The sequence below is a fragment of the Miniopterus natalensis genome, chromosome 20 (assembly GCF_054644295.1).
Source record: "Miniopterus natalensis isolate mMinNat1 chromosome 20, mMinNat1.hap1, whole genome shotgun sequence".
Taxonomy (NCBI): domain Eukaryota; kingdom Metazoa; phylum Chordata; class Mammalia; order Chiroptera; family Miniopteridae; genus Miniopterus; species Miniopterus natalensis.
The window spans coordinates 21911396-21938579 of NC_142100.1; the positions used below are offsets into that span (position 1 = coordinate 21911396).

Genomic DNA, 27184 nt, shown 5'->3' on the forward strand with positions numbered 1-27184 from the left:
CCCCCGCCGCGGGCACCATGGGCGCTGCCCACTCCGCGTCCGAGGAGGTGCGGGAGCTCGTGGGCAAGACGGGCTGTGAGTATCTCGGCGGGGCACGGGCGCGGGGACGCGGGCGGGGACGGCGAGCGCGGGGAAGCGCAGCCCGCGCCGTCCGCCTGGCTTCGTGCCGCTGGCTGTGTGACCTTGGGCGAGTAGCTGGCCCTCTCTGCGCCTCGGTCTCCCCCACCTGCAAATGGGTCCCTGCCGTTCCCGTGCCGGCTGCGGGGAGGGGCCCCGAGGCGATGCCGAGGAAGTGCCCGGGCCACTCATCCTGACCGCTCTCGAAGTTGGCCGGGCACCCCGGGGCGCGGGGACTGCGGACCCGGGAGGGAGCAGGGCCGGGGCTCCCCTGGCGCGGGGCGGGCGCCCGTGCCCGGTGAGCGAGCGCCCGGCTACGCCCCGCGGTCGCGCGCCCCGCACCAGAAAGTCGCCTGGATTCGCGTTGCGCAGGCGGCCGGAAAGTTTTGAAGTCGGCGGCGGCCGGGTGGGCACGGGGCTCTGGCTTCGTCCCATCTGTGAAATGGGCTCAGGGGGGCGCACCTCCCGGGGCAGCGGCCGCGGAGCACTTCGCGGGAGCCCGGCGACCTTCCTGGAGCTGGCGGCACCCCCAGGCCCGCAGAGGAGGGCCGACCGCGCGCCCCAGGTCCCCGCAGGGACTGTCCGCCCAAGTCCAGCCGGGCCAGACACTTGACCGTGACCCCTGACCTTCGCGGGGCCGAGTTCAGCCACGGGCTCTGAAGAGGTGTGTGGACCTTAGGCCAGGGAGGCCCGGGGCGAGCGGGCAAATTGGCTTTGGAGATGGACAGAGTGGGTGGGAACCCTGCCAGCACCGCTTCCTTCCTGGCCGCGTGACCTTGGACTAGTCATTTTACCTCTCTTGAGCCTTGGCTTCCTTCCCTGTGGATGGTATTTTCTGCTGGTACCTGGTAGATGCTCAAGAAGTGGGAGCTGCAGATGTTGTTTCTAAGTGGGGGCTGGCTCCTGGCACCCGATTTGAGTTGAGTGCAGACAACCAGTGTCTGTAGTCAGTCTCGGGAGGAAACCAGCCCTGTGCCCGAGGGCTGAGAGACGACCCCTCCTGACCCCCAGTCTGAACACCCCTTTCCAGGATAATTGGATGGAAATTACAGAAACCCCTTGACGACTGGAGTGAGTGCGCACGCACCCACGCCCACACACACATGCATATGTATGTATCTCCTGTGTACAGATACAGAACCGTCAGCAACTGGAGGAAAGAGCGGTGTGGTACAATATATATATATAATATGGAACCCCCTTTTTTATTTTAAAAAAAGGGGGGACTAAGTATATATTTGCATTGCTTTATTAACATCAAGGACTTTGGAAGGACCTACAGGCAGTAAGAATAATGAATATTTATGAGGGACTGGGTGGAACGGATAAAGGGGGAGTGAGCTTTTCACTGTAAACTTTGTTATATTTCCATTTTGAACCACCTGTGGGTATTTTACTTCTTCAAAATGTTTTCTAAAGCCCAGTTCCATCCCCAGGCTCAGGAGCGAGAGGAGGTAGGATTCCCCGTGCCCTTTCTTGGGTTTCCCCTGTTTTTATTATTTCTCGAGTGCCCTCTTATTGCCTCGTATACCGTCTTGTATCTGGACTGGTGGAAGTGGGGGTTCTTTGTACCTGGGAGCTCCCCCAGACGGGTGGGCTGGCCACCAGTGGCCCCCACCTCTCAGGCAGCCCCCACTGCAGGCAAGCGGGCAGTCTGGGGGAATTCCAGCCGGTTGTGGGTTTGACAGGCGCTGGAGCCACAGAGCATGCTGGGAATCTTGTCAGTTTCCTGGGTCCCCTCTTGGTGGGGGGAGGAGGTGACAGATGCTGAGTGTTCCCACTCTGTAGCTCTCCTAGGTGTCCCTTCTTGCTGGCCCGAGGGGTAAAGCAGCTGGGGCTCAGAGGGGTAAAGCAACTTGCCTGCAGTCCCACAGCTTACAAGTGGAGGAGCAGGGGGTGTCACGGGATCCTCAAGTCCACTGTCCTGCCACCACTCTGCTCTCACCGTGTTTAGTTGCGTCTCAGATTTCTAGGAACCCAGAAGGGGTAGGAAAAGCCTGCCCATATGTTTTCCCCACCTCCAGACCTTTGCACAGTAAAACGAAGCACGCTTTCGGTATTTGCACACGGGAATGTCTCGGTAACCACCCCCCAGGTGAAGCTTGCAAACATTTCCTCTCAGCCCTGCCTCTTCATGAAGCTCAGGCTCTGTATCGTTCAGGGCTCAGCTGAGCTGCTGCTCCCTTCCAGAAGCATCCCTGGCTGCCTTCTCTCCATCCAACTTTTGTGGGTGAAATGCCCGTCCCCGGGCCCCCGCACCCCTTACATTCCCCCCCATAACAGCACACATGGCAGCCTGTTATCAGTGTTGGTTTTGTCACCTGTTGCCCTCTTGAAACTTGGAGTTTCTTGCAATGGGGACGACGGTGTCTTCTCGCAGTGCGTGGTCCTCACTGAGAACACAAGAGGTTCACGTGAAGGGGGTGACCACCCCGGGGACTTGTTAACCAAAGGAGTATTGCCCAGAAGCATGTGTCCAGTAGAAAATCTAGTCCCTCTGCCTCCTGCCACCCCCCACCAGCTGGCCTTGGCCACACTGGCCCTCCCCATCCCGTTGGCTTCAGCACAGAACAAACATCACCAAAAATGGGTGTGAACCCCAACTCGCCCGCGCAGGGCATCCTCGGGGCTGCACGCCCACCTCCCTTTGCCTGGTGGAGTCTCCTTGATGGATCTGAAGCGCAGCCGTCACTTCTGAGCCAAGAGCGCTGATTAGCTAGATTGTTAAAACTCATTAAAAACGCCAGTGAAGGCACCCTGGGTGTGCGCTGAGTGGTCAGCTGGCCTTTCCCATCAAGCCTGGAAACGTCCCGAGGTGTGAAATGGTCCCTGGGCAGGAAGAGAGGCTCCTTAGGAATCACTCACCCAAGGCCGTTCCCCTTCGCCACCTCGAGCTGGCCTGGAGGTAGCCCCACTTCCTGTCCCCCCCAATCCACGCCTGCTCCTGGGCTTAAAAAGGAAATAATAAGAGGAGGCTTCTGGGAAAGGTGAAGGGGCTATTTTTTCCTTCAGGCTCCAAAACAGCTCCACAGGCAAGTCTGTGTAGACGCCAAGAAGCTGCCAGAAAGAAAGAAAAACAATCTTCCAGATCTCGAGTTCAGACCTCATCACGGCGACAGCTAATGTTTACCCAGAGCTTGTCATCTGCCAAGTGCTGGGCCGAGCCGTGTGGTTTATCTGTATTCGCGCACGGACCCTCCCAGCAACACCGCAGGTCCCATTCGACAGATGAGGAAGCCGAGGCTCGAGAGATGATGGGATCGCCTAAGGCCACAGGCCACTGAGTAGAGTCAGGGCTCAGTTCCCGGTCTAAGTCCCAGACCTGGACGTTTGGGGAGGAAACCGGAGATGTGGTGGCCTGGCCGGCTGGTGGGGGCTCAGTTTTCCACTGGATTCTTGCCACTGGCTCAGAAAGTCTCCAAGTGGGCCTGGACCACGGCCTCGTGCCGTTCACCATGTGCGGTGTCCCCACTGTGCTCCAGACACTGGACACCCTGGTGGACCAGATGCCTCCCCTCCCTCCAGATGCTCAGGGCTCCAGGGCTAAGGACAGGTTGACTGGTGCCACTTCCTGTTGTCCCCAAGGCCAACAAAACCCACCCAGCTCCCTGTCCATCTCCTCTGGAGTGGACAGCGGCGTTTAACTTGGGATCCTCGGGGGGGGGGGGGGGGGGAGTCTCTACACCCTATGAACTAGGCTGCAGGACTGTGTTGTGCGGCTCAGGGGAGGAGGGGCGTAGACCCCCCAGCACTCAGCAGGCTTTCAAACAGTGAAGATGTAATCCATTGCGTATAAATCATACCTCAATGAGAAAATAATAAAAGCACTTATTATTATGATTATTTTTAGGAAAACTGTGGCTCCCTGGCAGGGAGGAACAGACATCTATGACGCCTGGGGTGGCCCAGTCCCCACAGGCTGAGCTCTCAGGGCAGGTCCCCGGGAGGCAAATGGTCTGGTGTCCTGGGCACAGTGGTCAAGACAGTGGGAGGGAGGCCCGAGTGGCCCAGCCCTTGGGAACCCCCTCCACGTTGGCAAGGTGGGGGTACCTGGACCTCCCCTGCCCACCTCCCTAAGTGCTCACTGTGGAAACGGGTAGGCTGGTTTGGGAAGCTTCCCAAAGGGCTAGGTAGCAAGTGAATTTAATTTCTGGGGAAGCCCCCCTGCCCTGGTCCATGCTAATGTTTTTATTCTGTTCAGCTCGGCCCTGTCATCTCCTCATTAGCAGTAGCCGTGGAGCCTGGCCTGGGGGACGGTGTCCCTCGGGTCTGCCCTGGGCTGTCTTGCGGAGATGCCTGGTCAAGGCCATCGCCCTCTCTGAACCACCATTTCCACCCTGTTGAAAATGAGGTGGAGCCCTGGCCAGTTTGGCTCAGTGGTTAGAGTGTTGGCCTGCAGACTGAAGGGTCCCGGGTTCGATTCAGACGAAGGGCATACACCTCGGTTGCAGGCTCGATCCCCGGCCCTGGTTAAGGCACGTGCGGGAGGCAACCAATCGATGTGTCTCTCTCACATCGATGTCTATCTGTCTGTCTGTCTCTCCCACTCTCTCTGAATAAGCAATGGGAAAAATATCCTCGGGTGGAAATTGAAACAAAAAGAGAGAGTGCAGTGGCTGAGCAGATGGTCTGTGGTCCCTTCAGCCAGCTGTGAGTAAGTCAGCTGCTTGCTCTTGGGCAATTCATGTCAATCGTCTTCCTTCTGGTCCTCATGAGAGCCCAAGGAGGGCAGGGCTACTATTATTGCCAGTTTACAAATGAGGCAGCTGAGGCTCAGACACACAAAGTGACGGCTCAAGGTTGCTTAGAGGCTGAGTGTAGAACCCAAATTCAAAACCAGGCCTCTTTTTCAAGTTCACGGCGAAACTGCCTCTTCCCCGGGACATACGCCCCACCTGATGTATATAGACTGAGACTCTGAGTCTGCAGGCCTGTGAATCTGCGAGAAGCCTCACTGCCGCCCCATGACTTCATTAATAGTGTCCCCCGTGCTTGTTTACCGAGTTGGCAAGGGGAGAACTGGACCTCGAGGCAGAAAGGATTGGTTCTGGGTGATGTGGAATGTTCTAGGATTGTGGGCCACCCCTGGGGAGGGCGAGGCTCAGTGGTGGGCAGTGCCAGGGGAGTGAGGGGCCCTGGGAGGAAGAGACTGGAATCTGCCACCTTGCCCATTTAGTGGTGTCTTACTGCGTGGCTGTGTTTTCTCAGCGTGGAAGCAATTGGCAACCCACATCAAGACTTCCCAGCTCCACAGATTAATAGTAATTAGATCCCTTATGCATCCTTCCTCCTTGCCTTTCCCACCCCCACGCTGGCAGGATATTTATTTGTGAGTTAATGGTCCCCAGAATGCAGCACAAATGTAATCAACGCTCAGATACACCATACGGCCCAGTCATACAGACAGAATGCCTCGGGTGTCGATAAGATGCTTTTACGTCTGCAAAGCACTTCATTATCTATTATCTCAAGCTTGGGGAACGAGGCGTTTTCAGCTCAGAAGTGCCCTCTGCTCTGAAAAGATAAGGCAGGACCTCCTCCTGCCCATGCTGGTGGCACTGAGCAAGGTGACAGGGAGGAGCCCGGCACCCTGGTTCAGCCAGCCATCCTGTCTCCTGCTCTAATTTTATTATTAATTCATAAAGCAAGAAGGTCGAGTGGGTGATTTCCGCTGGTGGCAGCCACGTTCAACAGTAGGACAAAAAGACCCTTTGTTGTCCCAGCGCTGTGACCTTTGGGGACTGGCAGGCTGTCAGAGGTGGGTCTTCCGTTCTGGGCATAGCTCCCTGGGAGATGAGAAAGAGCAGTAAGGTCTCAAGGCTGAAGTACCTCTGGGAGAGAGGACAGGTGGCCAAGCAGGAGACATCAGCACCGGTGGCTGAGCCTTAGACAGCAGTGGAAAGAGGAGGTGGCGACAGTGAATGACTCCGCTGTGCACTGAGGTTGGAAGGGTGTTCCCCTCCCTCTTCTGGCACCCATGCCAGCGTTCCAGTGATCAAAGAACCCCTTGTGAGTGCCCAGCACAGGCCTCACCCACCTGGTAATTCTAAGGAGTTCCTCTGTCTTGTCCTCACCTGCATCCCTGAGACCTCAGCCAGAGTCCCACTGGGGGCACACCTCGGCCTCCCACCACCTTGGCCTTGACCAGCAGATAGATGTGGATTTGATTCATGGTGCTGCCTTTCACTGTCTAGGCAAGTAACTTTGCCTCCCCGTCTCAGTTTCCTCATCTGTAAAATGGGAATGTGTCCCAGGGCTCTTGTTAGAATGAAATGAGAGTGAGTCCAGCTTTTGACATGTTGTAAGTTTTCGATAGCGGTTGGTAGGTTCTAATCATTTTGATTATAAACTTTTTGGAAGCTGGCTACATTTCTCCTTTTTAAGGGCATTATTAACTTCCTTCAGTAATTCCATTTTTGACATGTCTGCCACCTTTGACGTGCCTGAAATTAATCATGATCTTGCCCTTGTGCTGATGATCAGGGACCTTAACATGCTTTAATTTGTATCACTCTGTAGTATATTTTATTTTTAAAACCTATGTATTGGTTTTATTGTTTTGTGCAGACCCTATTAATTATTGCAACCATTCTTCCATACAGATTTCGTTTTCTCCTTGTGTAGTATACCTTTCCATAGATTTTTTTTTCCATGAGTCTCTGTGTGTGGTCAGTTTTGTCTGAGATCATTTGGCTGGGTATAAAATTCAAGGTTGTTGCATATTTTCTTTCAGCACTTTATGGTCTCTTGTAGTTGAAAAATTAGCTCTTTTGTCTAATTGATATGTCTTTGTAGAAATCTGCTTTTTTTTTTTAACCTATTTTGAATTTTTGTTGTTTTTAATTACACTGTGTCTTAGGTGTGGATTTATTTTATTTATGCTGCCTGAGACTGCTTTATGCTGTTTCATTCTGAAGACAACTCATGTCTTCCATCATGAAAATATTTCCTCTCTCCTTTCTCTTTATTTATCTTCTTCCTCAATAATTCTTATAAGAAATTTGTAGGACCGTGTCATTCTGTCCTGAATGTTTCTTTACCTTTCTTTCATATTTTCTTTTTATTGCTCTGTGCTGTATTCTGGGTCAGTTCCTTAGATCTGTCTTCCAGTCCACTAATTCTCTCTTTAGCTATTACAACTTTGCTGCCTTAACCTGACTATTAAGTTTTTTAATGCCAATGACTTTCTAAAAACCTTGTATAAGTTCTATATGATTTTCAAATTCACTACTTTGGTCATAGGATACTGCTATTTTTCTTTCTGTGTGTGTGTGTAGTAACTTGCAATAACTTAAAGCTTACTACATAGTCTCTTCTGTTTCACTTACTTGGGGTGCCGATCCTTTTGTTCATTGTGTCTGCTGATTCTCCCATGTGATGGTTCATTTGCTTGTGTGGTTTGGTTTTTTATTATGAGCTCATCTTTGACTGTGCTGTCTCCTCTGGCTTCCACGCCTTTCCAGAACTATCTTCAGCTCCAGATTTATGCTGAGTCCAAACCAGCGGAGATGAGCTTACCCAAAGTACCTCCCCTGTGAGAATCCCGTGTACCCTGGGTTATAGCAGTGCCTCACACAGTGCTTTGCTTTCATTGAGCTAGGTACCTTGGTGCTTTCACTGGACTGGAAACACTTTTTACGTTAATTCTCAGTTTGGCTCTCCTGCACCACAAATGTTTGGATTTTTCACCCATGCATGGCACAGGCTGAGTTTTGACTCATCATGGAGGCCTAGCCCCCTGCTCTGTACCCTGCCACCTCCTCAGCAGATTCAGCTTGCTTGCTGACTCTTTGGGTCAGTGGGAATATTTTTTCTGTCCCACCTTACATGGACAAACAGCCTTTTGTGCTTCAGCTTTTGATGGGAATCTCACTCCTAGCTTATGCCGACCCAAGGCCACTTCTGTCAATCAGTGGGCTAGAAGCCCCCCACCCTTGGCTGTTAGAGCCTATAACCACTGTGATACCCCAGGACCACCTCAGCAGTATCTGGAACTCTCTCCCTGCTGGGTCTGAGTTCTCTCCTCACTTTTGGCACCTGGGGGTTTCCCGTTCTTTCCAAGTTAGTGGTGTATTTAATTAATTTTTTTCTTATTTTATCCAGTGTTTCATGTGTTTGTAGTGGAATGAAGAGTCTATTAGCAGGAACTAAAGTTCTTTATCCAAATGTCCTTTCATAAGAAGCCCTCATACTTTTCATAAGCTCATCTCCACTTGGTGTGGCCTTAGCATAAATCTGGAGCTGAAGATAGTTCTGGAAGGATGTGAAAACCAGTTCCTTGGATGCTCTGAAAGACACCCACTCTCTATATCTCTGCTGATTCTCTGTTGCTTCCCCCTCACACTTTCTCATCTTTAGTCTTTTTATTAAAATGGAGACCTCTTTGTTCCTTTAATGACATAAATGATATGTCTTCATTATTCCAGTCATGTCTCCCTCCGTTTTGGCACACAGCGTAGTAAACGGTTATGAGAAAAGACTCTGGAGTCACAGACCTAGGTTTGAAGCCCCAGTTCTGTCCTCCGTGGCTGTGTGACCTTCAGCAGGCGACTTAACCTCTCAGAGACTCGGTTTTCTCGTCTGTAAAATGGGTGTGGTACCCACCCTAGGCAGCAGGCACTATTCTGAAGACCAAGGAAGGCAGTGCCTGCCAAGCGCTCGGCCTAGTTCCTGCCTCTGAGTAAACAGTAACACACGGCGAAGTTACTGCTCTGCGAGGCAAATGGCAAAGAACAGAGCAGAGCCGCAGGGAGCTGCCGGAGATGTGAGTGCGGGAGGCACGCGCGCCCACTCTCACAGCTTCCCGAGCTGTCTCACGGCTCATGAGAAGAGACTGTTCTCCTAAGTCGCGTCACTTCTCTCCGTCCCAGCTTCCCCTCCAGCCCCAAGAATTAGAGGGTCCCCTCTGTCTAGAAAAAAACACACAGAGATCCCAAACCCAGCAGCCCCTGAGATGAAAACAGACGCTGGCGGCCCACGCCAGGACTCCCTGGGCTTTCGCACGTCCAGCGCGGGGTCAAAGCCAGCAGCTAACCTTCTGGCCGCTGCTTCTGCTTCGGAGAGTAGAGCCGGGTTCGATGACGCCCTCTCAAGGCCAAGTGCACCCGGGTGCAGCTTCAGTGTATCTTAGAGCCACGCAGCGAGGCGTGGGCTGTGCTGTGTGCGCGCTGGGCACGTGGCTTCCCAGGGGAGGCAGGCGAAGGAGCGGAGCCGGGCAGCCAGGCGTGGGAGGCGGGCCCCTTCCCGGCTGCGGAGCCCCAGCATTAGTCATTGCCTTGGCTGTAGCCCCAGGTGGCACACAACAAGTTGCCTCTCCCCCCCCCAGCCTGGGACCAGCCGAAGCGCCAGCGCAGGTCCCAGGGGACTATTGCCGTAGACGCATAATAACCACTCTCGTGGCAACTCCGGCGTCTCACGCTCCCCCCTCCAGGTCCAGCGCCAAGTGCGCCTGCGATTTACTTTTAAATTGGGGCAAAATTTATGTAACATAAACTGTAGCATCGTAGCCATTTCAAAGCGTATAAGCCGATGGCATTAAGTGGCTCCGCAGTGTTGTGCCAGCATCTCCAGTGTTCCCAGAGCATCTTCGTCACCCCAAAGAGAAACTTCGTGCCGTGAGCGGTCACTCTGGTCCCCAGGGCCGCAGCCCCTGGCAGCCACCGATCTGCCCTCTGGCCCTGTGGGCCTGCCTGTCCTGGGCACTCGACACTCGCGGAAGCCTGGAGAGTGGCCTTGGCGCCTGGCCCCTCCCGCACGTTTCCAGGTGCGTGCACGTTGTGGCGTGGGTCGTGCCTGCGTGTGTGTGTGTGTGTGTGGTGGCATCGCTGCGTGGCGAGGAGGGACCGCGTTTTGCCAGCTGAGGGGCGTCTGGGAGCTCCCTCCTTTCGGCGCCTGTGGTGGGTTTTCTGCGGGAGCAGCTGGGGAGGGCGGTGCTGCTGTTATCTCGGCTCACAGGGGAGGCGGCGGCCCCAGGGGGACACCCGAGTAGGACGTGAAGCTGGGCCTGGGACAGCAGCTCGGGGCACGGGCGTGAGCTCACCTTTCTGCCTGGCCTGCCTCACCTCTGTATTCCGGGACTTCGGCCCTTACCTGGGTGCAGCCCTGGCCAGTCTGTCGGGACACTTGCAGCAGGAGAGCTTTGGGGACCCTGAAAGCCACCGAGACCTTCCCAGTGATGCTACTTAGAGTCCCGGGGCCCGCATTCAGGCTGGCGCTGCTGGGGGGGCAGGGTGGCACCCGGGCACCCCTGGAGAGAGCAAGAGCAAGCGCAAGCTCTCAGCCGCCCTCGCTCCTCCCAACTGTGTCTTGATTCCCGCCCACCCCCCCACTCCCACCTCCAGCCCTTTCCCCCGCTCCCACCCCGGCACCTGGCCTGCTGCACCTGCCCTAGTGGCCCTGGGTTCCAGCCCCATCGTTTGCATCCACCCTCCATTCTGTCACCAGGCACATGGGACCTTGTTCCCTGACTTAGCCTGTGTGTATTTTACACTCCGGCACATCTCAGCTTGGGCTCGCCACCTTTCAGAGGCTTGGTGGCCATGTGTGGCTAGCGGCTCCCTGTTGGGGGTGCAGGTATATAACTTCTCTGTTTACGCTTTAGATACAAAGTGATGTCACCCCCCCACATACACACGCACATCAAAGATTGAGCCGATTACACGTCCCCCAGCCTCCTGGAAGGGTGTGCATTTCCCCCAGGTTGAAATCTAGAAACAAAATAAGGCAGTTGAGATGCCAGGCACCAAAGCAGCAGTGTCGCTGTCGCTTGTCCCCATGGCAACTGTGACCTCATGAGGGCCTGGAGAAAGGGCTGAGGGAGAAGCAGGGAAGCTGGAAAAGTTTCCTTCCCAGGGACCCTCGAGGGCAACAACAGACAGGGCCTTTCACGTCCTGGGGGTGTGACTCGGGCTCATGCGTCTCGGGTTCCCCTGGGCCAGACCCTGCGGAGGTGCAGGGTCAGCCCAGGCAGCCAGAGCTGGGCATGTGTGGAGCTCAGCGAAGGGCCAGGCTCTTGGTTCCGGGAATTTGGGTGCTGAAAAGAGGGGACCAGAGGTGGGAGGTTGTCACCTGTGAGTGTGTGTGCATTTGAGAAGCAATTAGCGGGAAACCCTTCACGAGAGAAACCCGGTCTGTGGAGATTTCTGGTGTGTACAGCTCTCCCTGTCTGTGCCACCTCGGGCAAGTCTCAGTGTTCCCATCTCTAGAATGGGGTCGTACTGTCCCTACCTGATAGGATTGACCAGAGGGTTATGTAAGTCAACACTCATCAAGGGTAGAGCCGAGCCCAAGGAGATGTAGCAAAAAAATATCACTAAGCCTGGCCGGTGTGGCTCAGCGACTGAGCATCGACCTGGGATCCAGGAGATGGCGGTTCGATTCCCAGTCAGGGCACATGCCCGGGTTGCGGGCTCGATCCCCAGTCCGGGGCGTGCAGGAGGCAGCCGGTCAGTGACTCTCATCATTGATGTTTCTCTCTCCCTCTCCCTCCCCCTTCCCCTCTCTGAAATCAATAAAGATATATTTTTAAAAAGATTACTAAGAGCAACGTCAAGAGTCTACTGTCTGTGTTCTCTTCATACGTGACTGCACAAAGCCCCTCTCTCGGCTGGGAAAGAGCCGACTTCAGGAGCGGGAGAGGACCTGATCTCTGCGGGGGAGAAAAACCCTGGGTCGCCACTGCCCCGCCCCAGGAGCAGCTGGTCGGCAACCGCTGGACTGTTGCTCAGGCGTCAGGACTAAGGACCCCACCGCCCCGCGGCCAGGACGGGCGAGCGGGAAGCGCCTGGAAGGGGGGGGCCTCGGCCTGCCCCGGTCCCTCCTAGTCCGGCGGCCGGTGGCGTCCGTCTCTCTCATTTTCCTCCCTTCTCTCCCTCCCCAGTCTCATCAGACCAGATCGAGCAGCTCCACCGGAGGTTTAAGCAGCTGAGCGGGGACCAGCCCACCATTCGGTAAGAGGAGTCGGGATTTGAACCCAGTGCCGAGATCTTGCTGTAAGGAAGCTGTGACTCGGGAGCGACTTCTGAGGCCCTCGGTCTCCCTGCTCTGCCCCCTGGGGCCATAATGTCCTGGGGTGGAGGGCGCGGTTCCCACCACAGCCCCCCTGCTCCACGTCTCACCGTCAGTTGCACGCTCACGGCCCCGCCAGCCTGCAGGAAGGAGGTGGACTGACCACAGCGTCTGACGCAAACAGGCCGCAGGAAGGGCCTCCTCGCAGACGCTGAGAACGGCTTTGCCCAATCCCAGCCCCCCACCCTCCGGGGCCCAGGGAAGAGACGGGGGACAGGGCAGCTTTTCGGTTCCCTGGGCTTCCTTGTCTTCCCAGGGCAGGAGGGGTGAGGAGCTAGCTGTGGGCTGCGAGCTGGTCTCAGCACTGTTCCCACTCTGCCAAGGGTCTCCTGAGTGACCTCAGGCCGGGCCTTCAACCTCTCTGATCCCTGGCATGTCCAGGGGGCCGTGCAGAGGGCCCTGGGTTGTGCTGGGGTTTCAGAGCCGGGAAAGGATTTGTTTCTTCAGTGTTTGGAAAACCTGTTGGTGAAAGCTGGCCAGGTCGTGGGGACAGTTGCCCCGTGCCAAAGGCGTTGACTGGGGATCCCTGAGCGTGGCCTCCAGCACCCCAGTCTGTGAGGGGCGTGGGAAGCAGTTCCCTTGCCCCCTTTCACACAGGATATTTGAAAACCTCGAGTGCAAGAGGTCCCTTAAAAGTGACCATTCAAACCTGCAGGCTTTGTACATAGACAGGTAAGATTTGCAAGTTGCATTTTAAAGCTTAACAGAGAATTGGGCTTTGGAATTTGTGACTTTAGTGAATTAAATATAGGTTAAAAAAAAATCAAATGTGCTAAAACTGCCAAAATTGACTTTAATTTTAACCCACTGTTTCCTGTCTGTGCTCGGTGGGGTAACTTTCTAGAAATCATGTAAGGACATCCGGGGTGGGAGGTGTTACCCTGAGGCCTTTAAAGCCAGGGCGTCAGGGCCCCATTCTGAGCTCCTTGCAAAGATTAGCACCTAATTTTTTAAAAATTCATGTTTCATTCTTTTTCTTTGAAGGCCCCCAAAATTATATGTCTCAGGCCTCCCCAAATCTGAATGTATCCTGGCCACAAAACACTGAGTTCTGAGGCCTCCTGGCGGGTGCTTGAGTAGAAAAGGGTCATCTGACGCGTTTATTGAGCACTTACTATGCAGAGTCTCCTCTCCTGTCTTCACAAGCTTTTCTCCTGGCAGGGAAGGCCCTCCATAAGTAAACCCACCGAAAGACTAGCTGTGGGCCGTGAAGACAATGCAGTGATGGCCTTTCTCATGTTTTCTTTCTGTCGTTGGGCCCTTTAACTGGTGCCTGCCTTAAACAGCCACTTTTTAACTTCCTGATAGCGCCCTGGCAGGCTCCCCAACATCCAGAAATAGACGCAGTGGGATACTTCAGCCGTGGCGATGGAGGCCAGGAGGGGGCCCGATTAGATAGAGCTGAATTACAGAAATATTTTTAGTTTCATTAGGCCACCAAAGTGGAGTGATTCCTGGGATAAAGGCAACCAGACACACATGGGGAAGGAAGGGGAGTGGTGGTCACTGTTGACCACCCCCCCCACCCCCTGCCACGCGCAAAGTGGCGTCTGAGAGGCCCACACCAGGGCGCCAGCCAAAGCCATCCCCCCAAGGCCTGTTTTGGGCTCCCCGGCCCCGCTTACCATTGCTTTCGCTCAGGGCAAACCCCATAAACGGGAACCCCAGCTGCCATGAGCTAAGTGCAAACGTATGCCAGGCACAGGGCTGAGTGCTCATGGGGGTGGCCTCAGGAGTCTCAGGAACCCTCTGAAGTCCAGATCATCACCCTATTATGCAGATTAAGAAACTGAGGGCACAGAGGTTAAGGTCTCACAGCGGAGCTGGCTGGCTGACAGCGGAGCCGCAGCTCCAGTTTGCTGTGAGTCACTTTTTAACTGAGTCACTTTGCTCTTAACCTGTCAGATAGCTAAACATTTGCCATCCTCTTAGAATTACACAGTGAAAGGGTTGTGGCCCTGCCTGGATCCTGGGGCTGTTTCACTGTCAGGATTTAATGGATCCCAGGAGTTAACCTTCCTCCGGTGAAAGCCACAGCCAGGACAATGCATGTTTATGTAAAAAGGAAACCCCCGCAGTCACTTGTAAAGCTGCCTGGGGGGAAGCAGCCGCCCGTCAGGGCTCCTACAGCTGCTGGGGGAGGCGGGAGGGCAGGAGTGAGAAGGCGCCACCCTTCAGTTTGGTGTGGGGTGCCCAGGTGTCCCCGAAGCGGGAGGACGCTTTCTAAAGGGCCTTAGATTTATTAGTGTGGCGGGTTCCAGCTCTGAGGATGCTGCGGTGAGTGGGGGTGAGGCTCCCTCAGCCCCTGTTCTAGGCATGGGGGGTGTGGGTGGAGCCCCCCATGCCTAGAAGGAGCCCCTGAGGAGCTGGGGTGTGGAGGGGATGGAGCTGCGGGCAGAGGGGACCTCACGGTCAAAGCAGGGAGGTGGGACCGAGTCCGCGAAAAGCGCGAGAGGACAGCTGGAGAGTCGGGGCAGGTCACGGAGGGGTGTCTTGGGCGTAGCAAGGACTTGAAATAAGTTCATTCGTGGCTGGAAACACCGCCTGGATGTTAGTGCCCGAGTTCCTACCTGCGCCTGGACATCTTTGAATGCCATTCCCACGTAGCAAGAGCCCATCCACTTGATGTCCCCACCTCGCACTTAATGTGTCCCCAAGCAAGCCTCTCATTGTCCTCCCAAGTGCCATTCAGGCCACCGTGGTCTCTGCACTTTGAGGAGCTGGCCGCTGCCTGGGAGGATGGTGCTAATGAGATCCGGTCCCTCCTCCACGGCCCCCAGGGGGCCCCAGGTCCCCACTGTTTAATATCCGGTGGCCCAGCGTGGGAACCGTCAGAAGCTAACCAGCGAGTGCGGGGAGGGGGTCCGGAGAGCCATGGGGAGGAAAGACCCCTGTCTCGGTCCTGGGCTGGAGTCCAGGCTGGGGATCTGGGGTCCCCTGCATCCTCAGCTCGGGTCAGGACGCCCTGGTGGTGGCTGGGGGCAGCCCAGACCTAAAACCCTCAGAGAGGACTTGGCGGTTGAGCTGAGCCTCAGAGCCGCCGGAAACCAGCCCCCACCACGGGGCTGGAGGAAGATCCAGGCCCGTCGCCGTCGCCGGTGGTTTTTTTCATCTTGTCCCTCTGTGGGCCAGACGCTTGTCTCGCCCTCTTTCTGGGTCCCCGATGGGGCCTCTGGGGGCTGGGTGGGGCAGGCGCCCCGTGAGGATGTCTGCTGTTCGAGTTAGTGAGTGAGGAAGCGGCCGTCCGAGCTGGCTTCGAAGCTTTTCTGCCAGCTGTGTGGTCACGGCCCCGTCACTGCACCTCTCTGGGCCTCATTTTCTTGCCTGTAAAATGGGGAGGCACTTAGCACAGCCGGATACAGGAAAGCCGTCGGGACCCCGGGGGGACTGTAAAACCCAGGCTCCAGCTCCTGGAGGGGCCAGGAGGCTGTGTCCCCTGCAGCCCTCCTGGGCCAGCACTGCCCCCCCCGCCCCGGGGTCACTGAGGCAGCTCCTCAGGACACCCGGCCTCAGCCCTGGCCCCAGGTGAGGCCGAGCCTGTTCCCGCGGCTCAGACACCTTCAGCCCAGCCGGTCCAACCAGCCCAGTGGGCACCCGGGGGCGAGTGGGGAGGGAGGAAAACAGACCGAAACCGGCGTTTATGGGGCGTGGAACTGTCGTTAGTTCTTGCTGCCCAGCCTGTTGAAAAGGAGAGGCCGGCTGGTGCCGTGCCACCGGGAAAAGTGACAGGCGGCAGTCAGATGAACTCTCAGAGGCTGAACGCACTGTGCCCCCCGATGCGGGGGCGCCCGCCTCGAGAGCAGAACACTGTCAGCCCCCGAGGACGCCTCAGACCCCCCGGCTGCCACCCTGACTTCGAGCTGCAGAGGTGAAGCGTCCGCGCCTTTCGTTCTGTGTAAACGGAGCCGCGCAGGGGCCGTTGGTTTGCTTTATTGCTCCTTAAGAGATTTTAGGGAGATAGTTTAGCAGCTTTAACTGTTCACATGTTAGACCGTTCGCCCATTTAAAGTGCACAGTTAATCTTAAAATATTTGCATCTCCCCCAAAAGATGGGCTAGATTGATTAGCCGTCACCCCCAGTCACCCGGCCTGGCCGCCAGCCGTCTGCTTTCCGTCTCCGTGGATTTCTCTGGCGTGGACGTGGCATATGAACCGAGTCATATGACGTGTGACCTTCTGGGCCGGGCTTCCTCCACTCGGCACCGTGCTTCCGAGGTGCACCTGCACCGCATCCCTTTTGGTGGCTGCGTGATACTCCGTGGCTCCAGGCCCGCGGGTGTGGGAGTGGGCGCTCGCGAATCTAAAGCATTGGTGTCCACTGACACCGGCTCTTGAGTTTGGCCAGACACTGCATGGGGGCAAGGCTGGGAGCACCGGGTAGGGGACAGGAAGGGGCACAGGGGGCAGAGAACACAAGTTGTCTGGGCCTTGGGGCAGGTTCTCTCTGCAAAGAGGAGCCAGCCGTGTGCTTAGGGGGCCTTTCGGCTGAAACAGTGCTTAATGCCCGGCGTACGGGGCACTGCCCCTTCCCGGCCCCGCTTGCTTCTGGTTTCGAGCCCCGGGTCTGATGAGTGCGCCTCCCTGGCCAGTCTGGTTTGAAGTGGCTGATATCCTCCCCCCCTCCCCCGGGCGTGCCTCCCTGTTCCCCGGGATTCCCGGCCTGTGCCCTGGGCCTCTTCCAACACCACGACCCATTGCAGTCCTCAGAGCAGGGCAAAAAAAGGTGAGCAGGAAACAGATTCCGAGAACAAAGGGCGGCCTGTGTGGGAAGGTCAGGGAGGTGAGGGACTCACTGCCTCGGTGCCCGCAAGTCCGCAGCCTCAAGGCCCCAGCAACGCCTATGCCCAGCGACAGGGCCGATGTGTTCGATGGATTCACCGTCTCCTGTTCCAAGTCAGCATCTTTTTTTTTTTTTTAAACAGCTTTACTGAAATACAATCACATACCCTTCAATTCACCCATTAAAATGTACAAGTCACTGGCTTTAGTCTGTTCCCAGACCTGTGTGCGCAGCAAGCACCACAGTCCATTTTTAGACATTTCACCACCCCAGGAAGAAGCCAGTATCCTCAGCCATCGTGCCCCATCGCTCCCAGCCCCCAGCCCCTGGCAACAACGAGTCTGCTTTCTGTGTCTGTGGATTTGCTTATCCCGGACATTTCATGTAATCGGAATTGTACTCTATGTGATGGCCTTTTGTGTCTTGTTTCTTTCACTCAGCATCGTGTGTTCAAAGTTCATCTGTGTTGCAGAATATATCCGCAGGCCGTTCCTTTTTCATGGCTGAATAATATTCCACTGTGTGCATAGACCACATTTCATTTATTCAGTGATCAGTTGGCAGGCATTTGGGGTGTTTCCATTCCATGGCGATTATGAATAATGCTGCTGTGAACATTCATACACATGTTATGTCAACATATGTTTTAATTCCTCCTGGGTACACACCTAGGAGCAGAATTGCTGGGTCAGGTGGTAACTCGACGTCTCATCCCTTGAGGACCTGCCAGATGGTTTTCCACATCTCCAGGCCAGCATCCTGCTGCTCTGACTCCACAGTGGCCAAAGCAGGGCTACGTGGGGATACGATGGGCCACAAGTAGTCTCTGGCCTCTCAGAATGGGGTGCAATCCTTGTGTTCCTTTATTTTTCTGGAGAGGAATTCTGGGACATTTATTAGATTCCCCAAAGCATCTCTGAGTCTCCAGATCCTCCCTATTCCTGCCAGTCCAAGCGTCAGAGGAAGAGACAGATCAGCACAGCACATTGTAGTCCTGTCTCTGACCTGTCCTTGGGGACCCTGATCGGGATGAAAAATACAGCCTGACAAGCTGTGACATTTTATATGACATCTGCTCTCTTTTCTCCCTCCTTTCCCGGTGCTTGTCCTTCCTGGAACCCAGCAAGGAGAACTTCAACAACGTCCCTGATCTGGAGCTCAACCCCATCCGATCCAAAATCGTCCGTGCCTTCTTTGACAACAGGTGGGCCCTTTTCCTGGAACGGCCCCGTGGCAGGTGACTTTGTCCTTGGGGGAGCATTTTGCCCTTGTAACTTCTCACAGCCCTGATGTACCCAGAACAGGCCCCCGAGCTGATGCGGAGAGGAGGAGAGAGCTGTGTTGGGTAGGAGCTGTGAGTACAGGTTTGGGTCAGAGCTGTCTGGATTTATAGCTGGGTGACTTTGGGTGGCTCACTCAGTCCCTCTAGACCTGCGTATTAGTCAGCTATGGATGCATAACAAATTACCCCAAACTTTAGCAGTTTGAAACAATGGGTATTTACTTGTGTGGCTCCGAGATCTGGATGCAAACAAGCTGAGTTCCTGGGCTCAAGGTCGGCTGGGGCTGCAGTCGTCTGAAGGCTTGACTGAGGGAGGCTGTGCTTCTGAGCTCACTGTTGGCCGGCGAGCTCAGAGAGGTCCTGAGATGGGGGCCATCAGTGGGGGCCGTCTGGGAGGCTGCCTCCGTTTTCTCATCTATGGAGGTAATAACAGCCTCTGCCTTGCAGGGTGGCAGTGAGGGTGCACAGAGATGGTGTGTGCTAAAGCGCTAGGGTGGCTATCATTATGCTTGTTGCCCTGGACTATAGGTGGAGAAACTGAGTCATGGAGAGGTGGTGCACCTTGGCCAGCTTCCCAGAGCTGAGGCTCAGACCAGAGCTCATGTCACCAAATGTCCGGTGGTGTTGGAGTTGAAAGACTCACATGACCAGCTGGAGACTCACAGAGTCTGAGGCTGCCTTGGGCGGTGGGGGTGGGTTCGCTCTCCCCAGGCCTGACACCCTATATCTGCAGATATCGCTGACACAGGAAGAACCAGCAGAAAGAGGAAGGAAGGGAACGGGCCATAAGATGGGCGAGGACTTCCCTAACCCATTTCAGGTTATGCCAGCCTGAACTGCTCAGCTCTGGTTGTGCCAGGGCTGCGGGGCCGGAGCAAGTTGCTGGGCCTCTCTGAGCCTCACCCGTTCATGGGGCGGGGGAGTGGGGAGTACTCAGGCTGCCCCAGAAGATGCAGAGGCCTTCCTCCAGGGCCTGTGGGGCAAGACCTGAGGAGAGAGTGACCCAGAGTTCACCAGGCAAAGAGGGGAGAGGAGATGCTCCAGGAGAGCTGCATGTGCAAAGGCCCAGTGGCACAGGGACAGTTAGTATGAGTGGCAGAGAGGAGGCCTGGCTGGAGCGCAGGGAGGCCGAGCACGGTGAGCTAGCGGTGTGGGAAGAGCAGGGCATTGTCACGCTGCCCCTGACCAGAGGGGTGCTGACTTCAGCCTGGGAGCAGCGGGGGTTGGGGGCACTGATGGGGGTGTCCCAGAGGGCCGGTTCCTCCGAGCTGTTGGTGGTTTTTAATTCATTTCCAACATGCCCTGGCTGCTCCCGCAGGAATCTGCGCAAGGGGCCCAGCGGGCTGGCCGACGAGATCAACTTCGAGGACTTCCTGACCATCATGGCCTACTTCCAGCCCATCGACGTCACCATGGACGAAGAACAGGTGCAGCTGTGCCGGAAGGAGAAGCTGCGATGTGCGCACCCCTCCCCGTTCGGCGGGGGGCGGGGGGGGGGCTGTGGGGGCGGCGACATGCGGGGTGCAGCGAGCATTTGGGGAGTGCGGGGCTCAGGGGTTTCCAGCCTTTGGGAGGTTGGTTCCAGTTACCCCACGAGCAGAGGGCGCCAGGGCGTCTCGCTCTCCTGTGAAATTGCCCCACGGCGGCCTCATGAACACCCCTCAGCAGCTGGAGGCCCCTGAGGAGAAAAGAGCAAGGCCCTGGGTCCAGACAGACCTGGCTTCCCTCAGGCCCCTTCCACTGGGCGGCCATGTGACCTTGACCCTGAGGGTGGGGATCTGATTGTAAACCAGGCTGGAGGAGGTGACCCAGGCCGAGTCCTTGACCCACCGGAGGTGCTCCCCGGAAGTTTGTTTCTCCCCTGGTCCCCAAGCTGCCTCAGTGCGTGGGCTCCCAGGACGGCCTCTGTGGGGTGATCTGCCCCCCGGGAGCTGCCCCTGGCCCTGGGCTGTGGAGCGTGCTTGGCTGTGATCCAGGATGGCCAGCGGTGCAGGGACCCAGGGTGGCCTGCGTCACATTCCCTTCCCTGCGGACTTTCCCAGGACTCTGACTTCCCCCTCTGTCCCTCCGTGAGGCAGGCTGGTCACCGAGAGTGGAAATGTGGGAGCTGGGCTGTTTGGCTCTGGGTTGGGTACCTGAGGGCTGGTGGGAACGGCCTGGGCTGGGTGTCCCGAGACCTTCCCGGGGCCTCCAGACCACGGGAGGGCCAGGGTGGTAGGGGCCGTGGAATGGGATAAACTTGGGTCCAAATCCCGGGTTTCCCCTCCCTTAACGGGGTAGCCGTGGGCAAACACCTTAACTTCCATGAGCTTCAACAGCCCCATCTGAGAAATGGGCTCAGGGCAGCCCTGGCCTCACGGGGTCGTGTGAGGATGAGAGGGAAGGATGTTTGACCGGGGCCTCTGGTCAGCACTGGGCAGATGTCAGTAAAGGGGACTTGGAGAGCTTGGGGCTCCCTGAGGCCCAGCCTAGAGGGTGGAGAGGTCACCTCCCCTTCAGCTCCTGCGGGTGCTGAGTGATGGCAGCAAAGGAACAAAGTGGATGTCACCAGGAGGAGGCGCTAACACCCCTCCTGCCCCCAGGGGCAGCTCAGCTCAGCCAGGGCTCCAGGACCCAGGACCTGCCAAAGGGCCGAGATGATGGCTGCCCTCTGGGGTCCGGCAGGGACGATACCATGAAATAACACTGGTTTGTCTTCACGTCAGCGACACTCACATCAGTGTGCCAGGCAGTCGTGGGCCCCAACCCGCCCGCTGTCGCTCCCCGAGCCCTGGCAGCACCATGAGGGAGCTGTGTGGTTATTCCCATTTTGGAGATGGGGAAACCGAGGCTCAGAGAAGTTGGGTCACTTGCCCAAGGTCGCCCACCAGGAAGTGGCCAGTCTGCCCCATGTCCTTGGCCCTTGACCCCTATGGCTTTGGCCTTGTGGTTTTACTATTGGGGTCTTTTGCTCACAAGCGGGGAAGGTCTGGGGGAGCAGGGAGCCCCGGGCCCCCCTCCCGCCTCCCTGACCGACGCCTCCCCCCACTGCACCCCCAGTTCTGTTCCACATGTACGACTCGGACAGCGACGGCCGCATCACCCTGGAGGAATATCGAAATGTAAAGTATGCTCCCGGCCCGGCCAGGGCTCCTGGCCACCCCGCCCTGCGGCCCGATGGCGGGGCGCAGGCCCGCGGTCACCTGTCTGTGCCCCGGGCAGGTGGTGGAGGAGCTGCTGTCGGGGAACCCGCACATCGAGAAGGAGTCGGCGCGCTCCATCGCCGACGGGGCCATGATGGAGGCGGCCAGCGTCTGCGTGGGGCAGATGGTGAGTGCCCGCCGCCTCCTGTGATCCGCGCCGAGCCCTGGCCCGTCTGTTTCTGGAAGGACGCGTCTGGCCCGCTCCCCACTCTCACGGTGCCTGGCGCGAGCAGTGCTCGGAAACCCTCCCTGCCTTCCCCACCCCAGGGGACCCCCGGAGGTCCCAGCCCCGGGAGAGCTGTGCCAGGCCGGGCGGGTAGAGTCGGGTCGGGAGGAAGGCAAGCAGGACCCTCGGGCACGAGCACAGCTGGACACACCTGGAGGCTCGTCAGGGTCACGGGTGTGGAAGTGGCCGGGTCATTTCTCAGGCCTGTGCTGGTCGGGCAGGTCACCGGGCCCTCCACCCAGCGCGCTGGACACGGGGCCGTCGGGGGCTTGAGCAGGGGGTTGAGCAGACCCCTGGCCTCCACCCACGCGATGCCAGCAGCCCCTTCCAGGTGGTGACGACCAAAAATGTCCCCAGACGTTGCTGAATGTCCCCAGGGGGAGGGGTAGAACCGTCCCCGGTGAAGAGCCATCAAATTGGAGGGTCACGGAAGTAAATGCTGAGTGGAGTGGTACCTGGCGCTGACCGTATGGGCTGTCGCCACCGGCGTTCACGACTGTCATCGGGTGTGGGGGCACCACAGGGCCTCCCCAGGAGGCTCCAGGCAGGCCGGGCCCCATACACTCCTCTCCCACGGAGCATGTGTGGCCACCATGCCAGGAACTCCACATACATCCTTTTATCGCTTCTGAGCCTCGTTTTTACTGGAGGGGAAACTGAGGCTGGCGTTCAGTGGGCTGCCTCTTGGGGGGCTGGGGCCAGCAGGGTCACCCCCAGACACTGTGGCTCTGAGCCCCCGGGGACCGCTTGGCAGGCTCGGGACCATCCCGATGGACCTTGTTCCCTGGAACCAGGTGGTCCCACTGGGGCTGTCCCCCTCCACTCCTGGGTATTTAAATTAGCTGCCACTTTAGGCAGCTTATGGTTGATGGCTCACCACAGCGGGGGCAGGGGGCTGTTTTCCTGCTGGAATCTGCTGTTTGTGCCCCAGGCCTGTCACCCCGGGGTCACAGCAGGCCCAGGCCTGCCCCCAGGGGTGGGGGCTGCAGTCATTTTATCGGGGTGTATTTTTTTCTGTCTGCTGCTCAGGCCCAAGGGGAGGCTGCTGGCTTCGGTGGAACCACCCCACTCGCAAATTAACTGCCACAGAGAGGGCTGGTGACCTCCGTGGGGAGCGCAGGGATCCCCGCCCCGTCCCGAGCCAAACTCCCCTTTGATTTAATGACACTCTCCTCCTTTAAATTGCTCCCGGTCCGTTCCACTGCAGCTTCAGTTGGCGACAGTTTTCTTCACTTGCTGTAGTAAAATCGTAGGCAGCTGGCAGCTGCCGATGGGCATCAATTCCGCACAGCCTCCCGGCCACGTGTCCCGAGCGGCTCTTTACTTAGGGACCCTCCGTGAGCTCTCGAAACATCTTCCCTGATCATCGGGGGGCCAGAGGCACACACGGGCGGGGGGCACACACGGGCGGGGGCGGCCCCCCCCCCCCCCCAGCGTCCATGGCCCCGCTGGTGGGCTCCAGAGCCCCTGCTGACCCCGCAGTGCCTGTAGAGGGCGCTCTCTGGAGAGGCTTCGCGCGGCCTGGGGAGGGGAGTCGCTTGGCTGGGGTCCCAGCCGGGGCTGTTTCCCCAGAGCCCTCTGCCCTCCTTCCTCCCAAGGGCGCCCACCCTCCAGCCCTGGGCAGGGGCCCGTGGGGCCTTGTCTATAATTAAGTCTCCTCGCTGCCCCAGGGGCCTGGGTTGCCCGGAGGGAGGGGACAGCCGCGTCTCCCTGGGCCCATGGCAGGCAGGGCAGGGAGCCCTAGAGACCGGACTGGCCCAGGCATCTGAGAACCGGCTGCTTTTATAACATTTAAATATATATATTGATAGTTGCCTTTTGTATTAAAAAAAAAGTATGAAGAAACCAGAGGGTAGAGAACCCTGTCGCGCACCTGGAGGCAGCTCCCCTTGTCCGCTGGACAGCCAGCCTCACCTCTGGGCCCTTCAGTGGCCTCACCTGTGAAATGGGCGCAGGGACAGAGCCCACCTTGGGAGGCTGTTGGGAGGCACCTCCGTCGGTGCTCATGTTAACAGTGGCGTGTGTAAGGCACTCGGGACAGTCCCTGGCATGGAGCGAACTTCCTTAAAAACATGGGGACTCCCAGGGGGGCCCCGAGAGGGAAGTGTCTCTCCCTGACCTCCCGTAAACTCAGCCCTGCTCCCCGAAAGGAACCGCCTTGGATGGTTTCTTCCCGATAAATTAAGAAATAAAAGACGGCCCACGTAGCCACGCGCACCTGCGTGCCCTTTATTTCTGATTCCACGCAGCGGGGCTGGCCGCCCTGGCTTCTCTCCTCTGTCCTGAGGCGTGTGGCGGACAGTGGAGGCAGGTGAGCCGGGCAGGGGTCCGGGGGCGTCTTTCTGCGCCTCGTTTGTGTTCGTGTCTGGCGCCTGTTCCGTATGGGCGTGTGTAGGTCGCCCTTCCCCTAAGGGCCGCACTGTGGACAAGCGGAGTTTATGTGGCCGGGCTTCCGGCGATGGGCTGTGGGCGCCGGCCGGGCTTCCACTGTCCCTAAGGGGGCTGCGGGGGGATTTCTCAGAGCTGAGAGTAGCAGCGAAAGGGACAGGAGCCCGCTTACCGTCTCACGAGGTCCCCGTGCCCAGAGCAGGAGTCACGGAGGGAGGCTAGCACCGCCGGCGAGAGGGCAGGAGAGGCCCACAGCCAGACACCATCACCATGACTCACTGGGCACACATGCCAGCCCTGGTGCCCCTGCCCCTGTCCCCGGTGGCCTGAGCTCCCATCAGCCTGGAGCCGGTTCTTATCAATGCTGCGGTGACAGGAGATTGCAGGAAGTGCTTGGTGGTGGCCGTACTGCTGGGACCTGGCAGAGAGGCGGCCGGGTGGGGAAGGAGAGCCCCGGGCCTCTGCGCCCACCCTGCTTTCTTCTCCACTCTCATCCGTGGGGTCCCCCCAGGGAGGCATGGGGGGGCACACATGGTGACACAAACCCACCCTGCCACCCTCTAGCCAGCGAAGGGGACGCTGGAGTTGGTGTTTAGGGTGATTGGCCTTGAGCCGGAGGCGAAAAATCCACAATGATCCCTCTTCCTGTGACACGTGCCCTGGACACGTGCGCGTGGGCGGGGGGGGGGGCCAAGCCTCGGCTGGAAGCCGCTCACCCCCTGTGCTCTGTCCCCAGGAGCCTGACCAGGTGTATGAAGGCATCACCTTCGAGGACTTTCTGAAGGTGGGTGTCTGGGGAGAGGGAGTGTCGTGGGTGAGGCTGTGGTGGGGACTTGGGCAGCCAGCGGGTCAGGAGGAGACTGGTGTCTCCGCGGAAAGGAGTCGAGCCTGGGCGTGGCCTTTAAAACAATTTCAGCTGGTTTTATTTACCTTTCCATTGAAAAAAACAACACTCCCAGGTGGTCAAAACAATGTAGGTGGCACAAAGGGTGTACAGCGAACCCCCCCCCCCCCCCCGGCGAGTGCCGAGTCCCCCTTCTCGGCAGCAGCCCCTGTTCGCAGTGGAGCAGGCCGAGGGGACGTCCGGGCCTCGCCCATCCTTCCCGGTCACACGTGAGCTCCCAGGCCGGGAACCGGACCCCTCGCTGCTCAGATAGGCAGATACCCGCTGCAGGGAGGCGAAGCCCCCTGCTGTGTCTCTTTGGCCCTGAGCACCCCAATATTGGTGTCCCCAAGCCCTCCATGGGATTCGAGGAAGAGAGGAAGTCGAGGACTGTGCGTGGAGGGGGGCTGGGGACTCAGGTGACCGCAGCCCCATGGAGTGAGGGGCAGCCCGGCGGGGGCCCCTCCCAGTCTGCACCCCGACCTGGCCGGTCAGCAGCGAGTGCGAGGGTGGGGCAAACACAGGACCCATTTTTTTGCCAGAGAAGCCGGCTTCTTCCCCGAAGGCTGGCCACCCGCCAGGCCTACAGCCCGTGGGGGCCTTTCCTGTCAGCCAGCACCTCCCATCCCAGGCTCCACCAGCTTCCTCGGTGACCCTGTTGCCACGTGCATCTCGCAGAAACCACCCTGGGTGCCCAGGTGCCTTTCCCTGGAAACGTTCACCCAGCGGGGTCAGAGCTGCTCACGTGGAGCTAGGTGTTTTCTCTGCGTCACACCACACCCAGAACAGCTGCAGGCGTCCGGGAGGCACCTGGGACCGTGGGCGAGACAGTGGCCAGAAGTGAGCCAAGGCCTCCCTGCCACTTGATTTCCCCGTCTCCAGCCTCAGGGCTGTCCCTGGAGACGCTGCGGGTGACAGCTTGAGAACTTGAAGTTCTTGCAGAAGCAGGGAGACCGTGAGAAGTCGCCACCCACCATGTCCCTCCGTTCCGTTAGCGCCCCTCCCGCCCTCTCTCCATCTGGGGCGAGCGCACAGCCGGAGCGGCGGGACTTGGGGGGGTGGCCGATCGGGTCTGGGAGCCCGGATGTCTGCCGGGGCCCCAGCCGGGAGGCACTGTGGCGAGGGACCCGGTCTCTGGGGGGAAATGACTTGTCCTTTGTGTGAGCTCATCCGTGTAGACCCTGGAGGCTTCCTGTGCCAGGCAGGGAGGTTACAGAGGCCAAACTGTGTTCACCTTGTAATCGGTGACAATGGCCTAATGAACCCGCACAACAGCCCTCAACAGTTCACAAAACACTTCTGAGGGATTCCTTTGGGAACCCCCATGTTCTGTGCTGTGGGTGGCACAGGTGGTGGTCCGGGCACGGCCCTGGCGAAGGGGAGATGGAACGCAACTTGGGAATTCGCGTGAATGTGACGGGGCCTGAGTGGTGGGCGGGATTCGGATGACTTCAGGCTGGAGCGTGGATTCAGGGCCTAGTAATAACCGTGGTGACAATCAGAATCCAAATGTCAGAGTCAAATTCGCCAGCACAGAGGCGGTGGCAGCCGCTCCTCGTCACGTAGCTGGTCCCCCTCCCAGGGCACGTCCCCGACGGTGGGGGTGGGAGACGGCTCAGGATGTGCCTGGCCGCGCAAGGCCCTCACACCGCCGTCCCTTTCAGATCTGGCAGGGGATCGACATTGAGACCAAGATGCACGTCCGCTTCCTTAACATGGAGACCATGGCCCTTTGCCACTGAGCGCCGCCTCCCCGCGAACCACCGGGCTTTGCGCCGCCTGGCCTCCCGCAGGCCCCAGCAGCGAGGCCCGGGCCCGGCGGCCTTGGGCTGCAGCTCCTGCAAATAGCCCTCTGCTCGTCCCGTCCCCCAGGACGGAATGGTGTGTGGGACTCGCTGTTTTTATCTCTAATAAAAAGGAACAGGGTTTGTTAATGAACGTGGCTCCTGTCTTCCTCACGTCCACGTGAGTGGCCCGGCTGGCCGTCGGCTGGCACGAGCGGAGCCTGAGGAGCAGCCAGCAGCCGACTCGTGGGCGAAGGCTGGTTTGAAAGGGGTGGGTTTTCTCCTGTTGGGGTTTATTTTGGTCAGCTGCCTGCTGTTTTCCCTGCAGAAGGGCTGGGAATTGTCAGCTGCTGCTTGGTCGGAGGCAGGACAGTGAGGAAGCGGCTCCTGGCTCCCCGGGATCAGGGCCTCGGCCCTGGGCTTCCTCGGTGTCGTGCTCACTCGGCGCCTGAGCCGGCCTCACGGACCCAGGCTGG

At 58.0% G+C, this 27184-nt stretch overlaps 1 protein-coding gene across 1 annotated transcript; it reads left to right on the top strand.

Annotated features, from left to right (window-relative positions):
- TESC (tescalcin) lies at positions 1–26884 on the top strand. The gene is made up of 8 exons (XM_087828363.1): positions 1–75; positions 11996–12065; positions 18087–18167; positions 19564–19703; positions 21285–21346; positions 21447–21554; positions 24778–24825; positions 26589–26884. The coding sequence occupies exons 1-8, from the start codon at positions 18–20 to the stop codon at positions 26664–26666; spliced, it is 645 nt and encodes a 214-aa protein (XP_087684489.1). The 5' UTR covers positions 1–17; the 3' UTR covers positions 26667–26884.
- Positions 26885–27184: the final 300 nt, after the last annotated feature.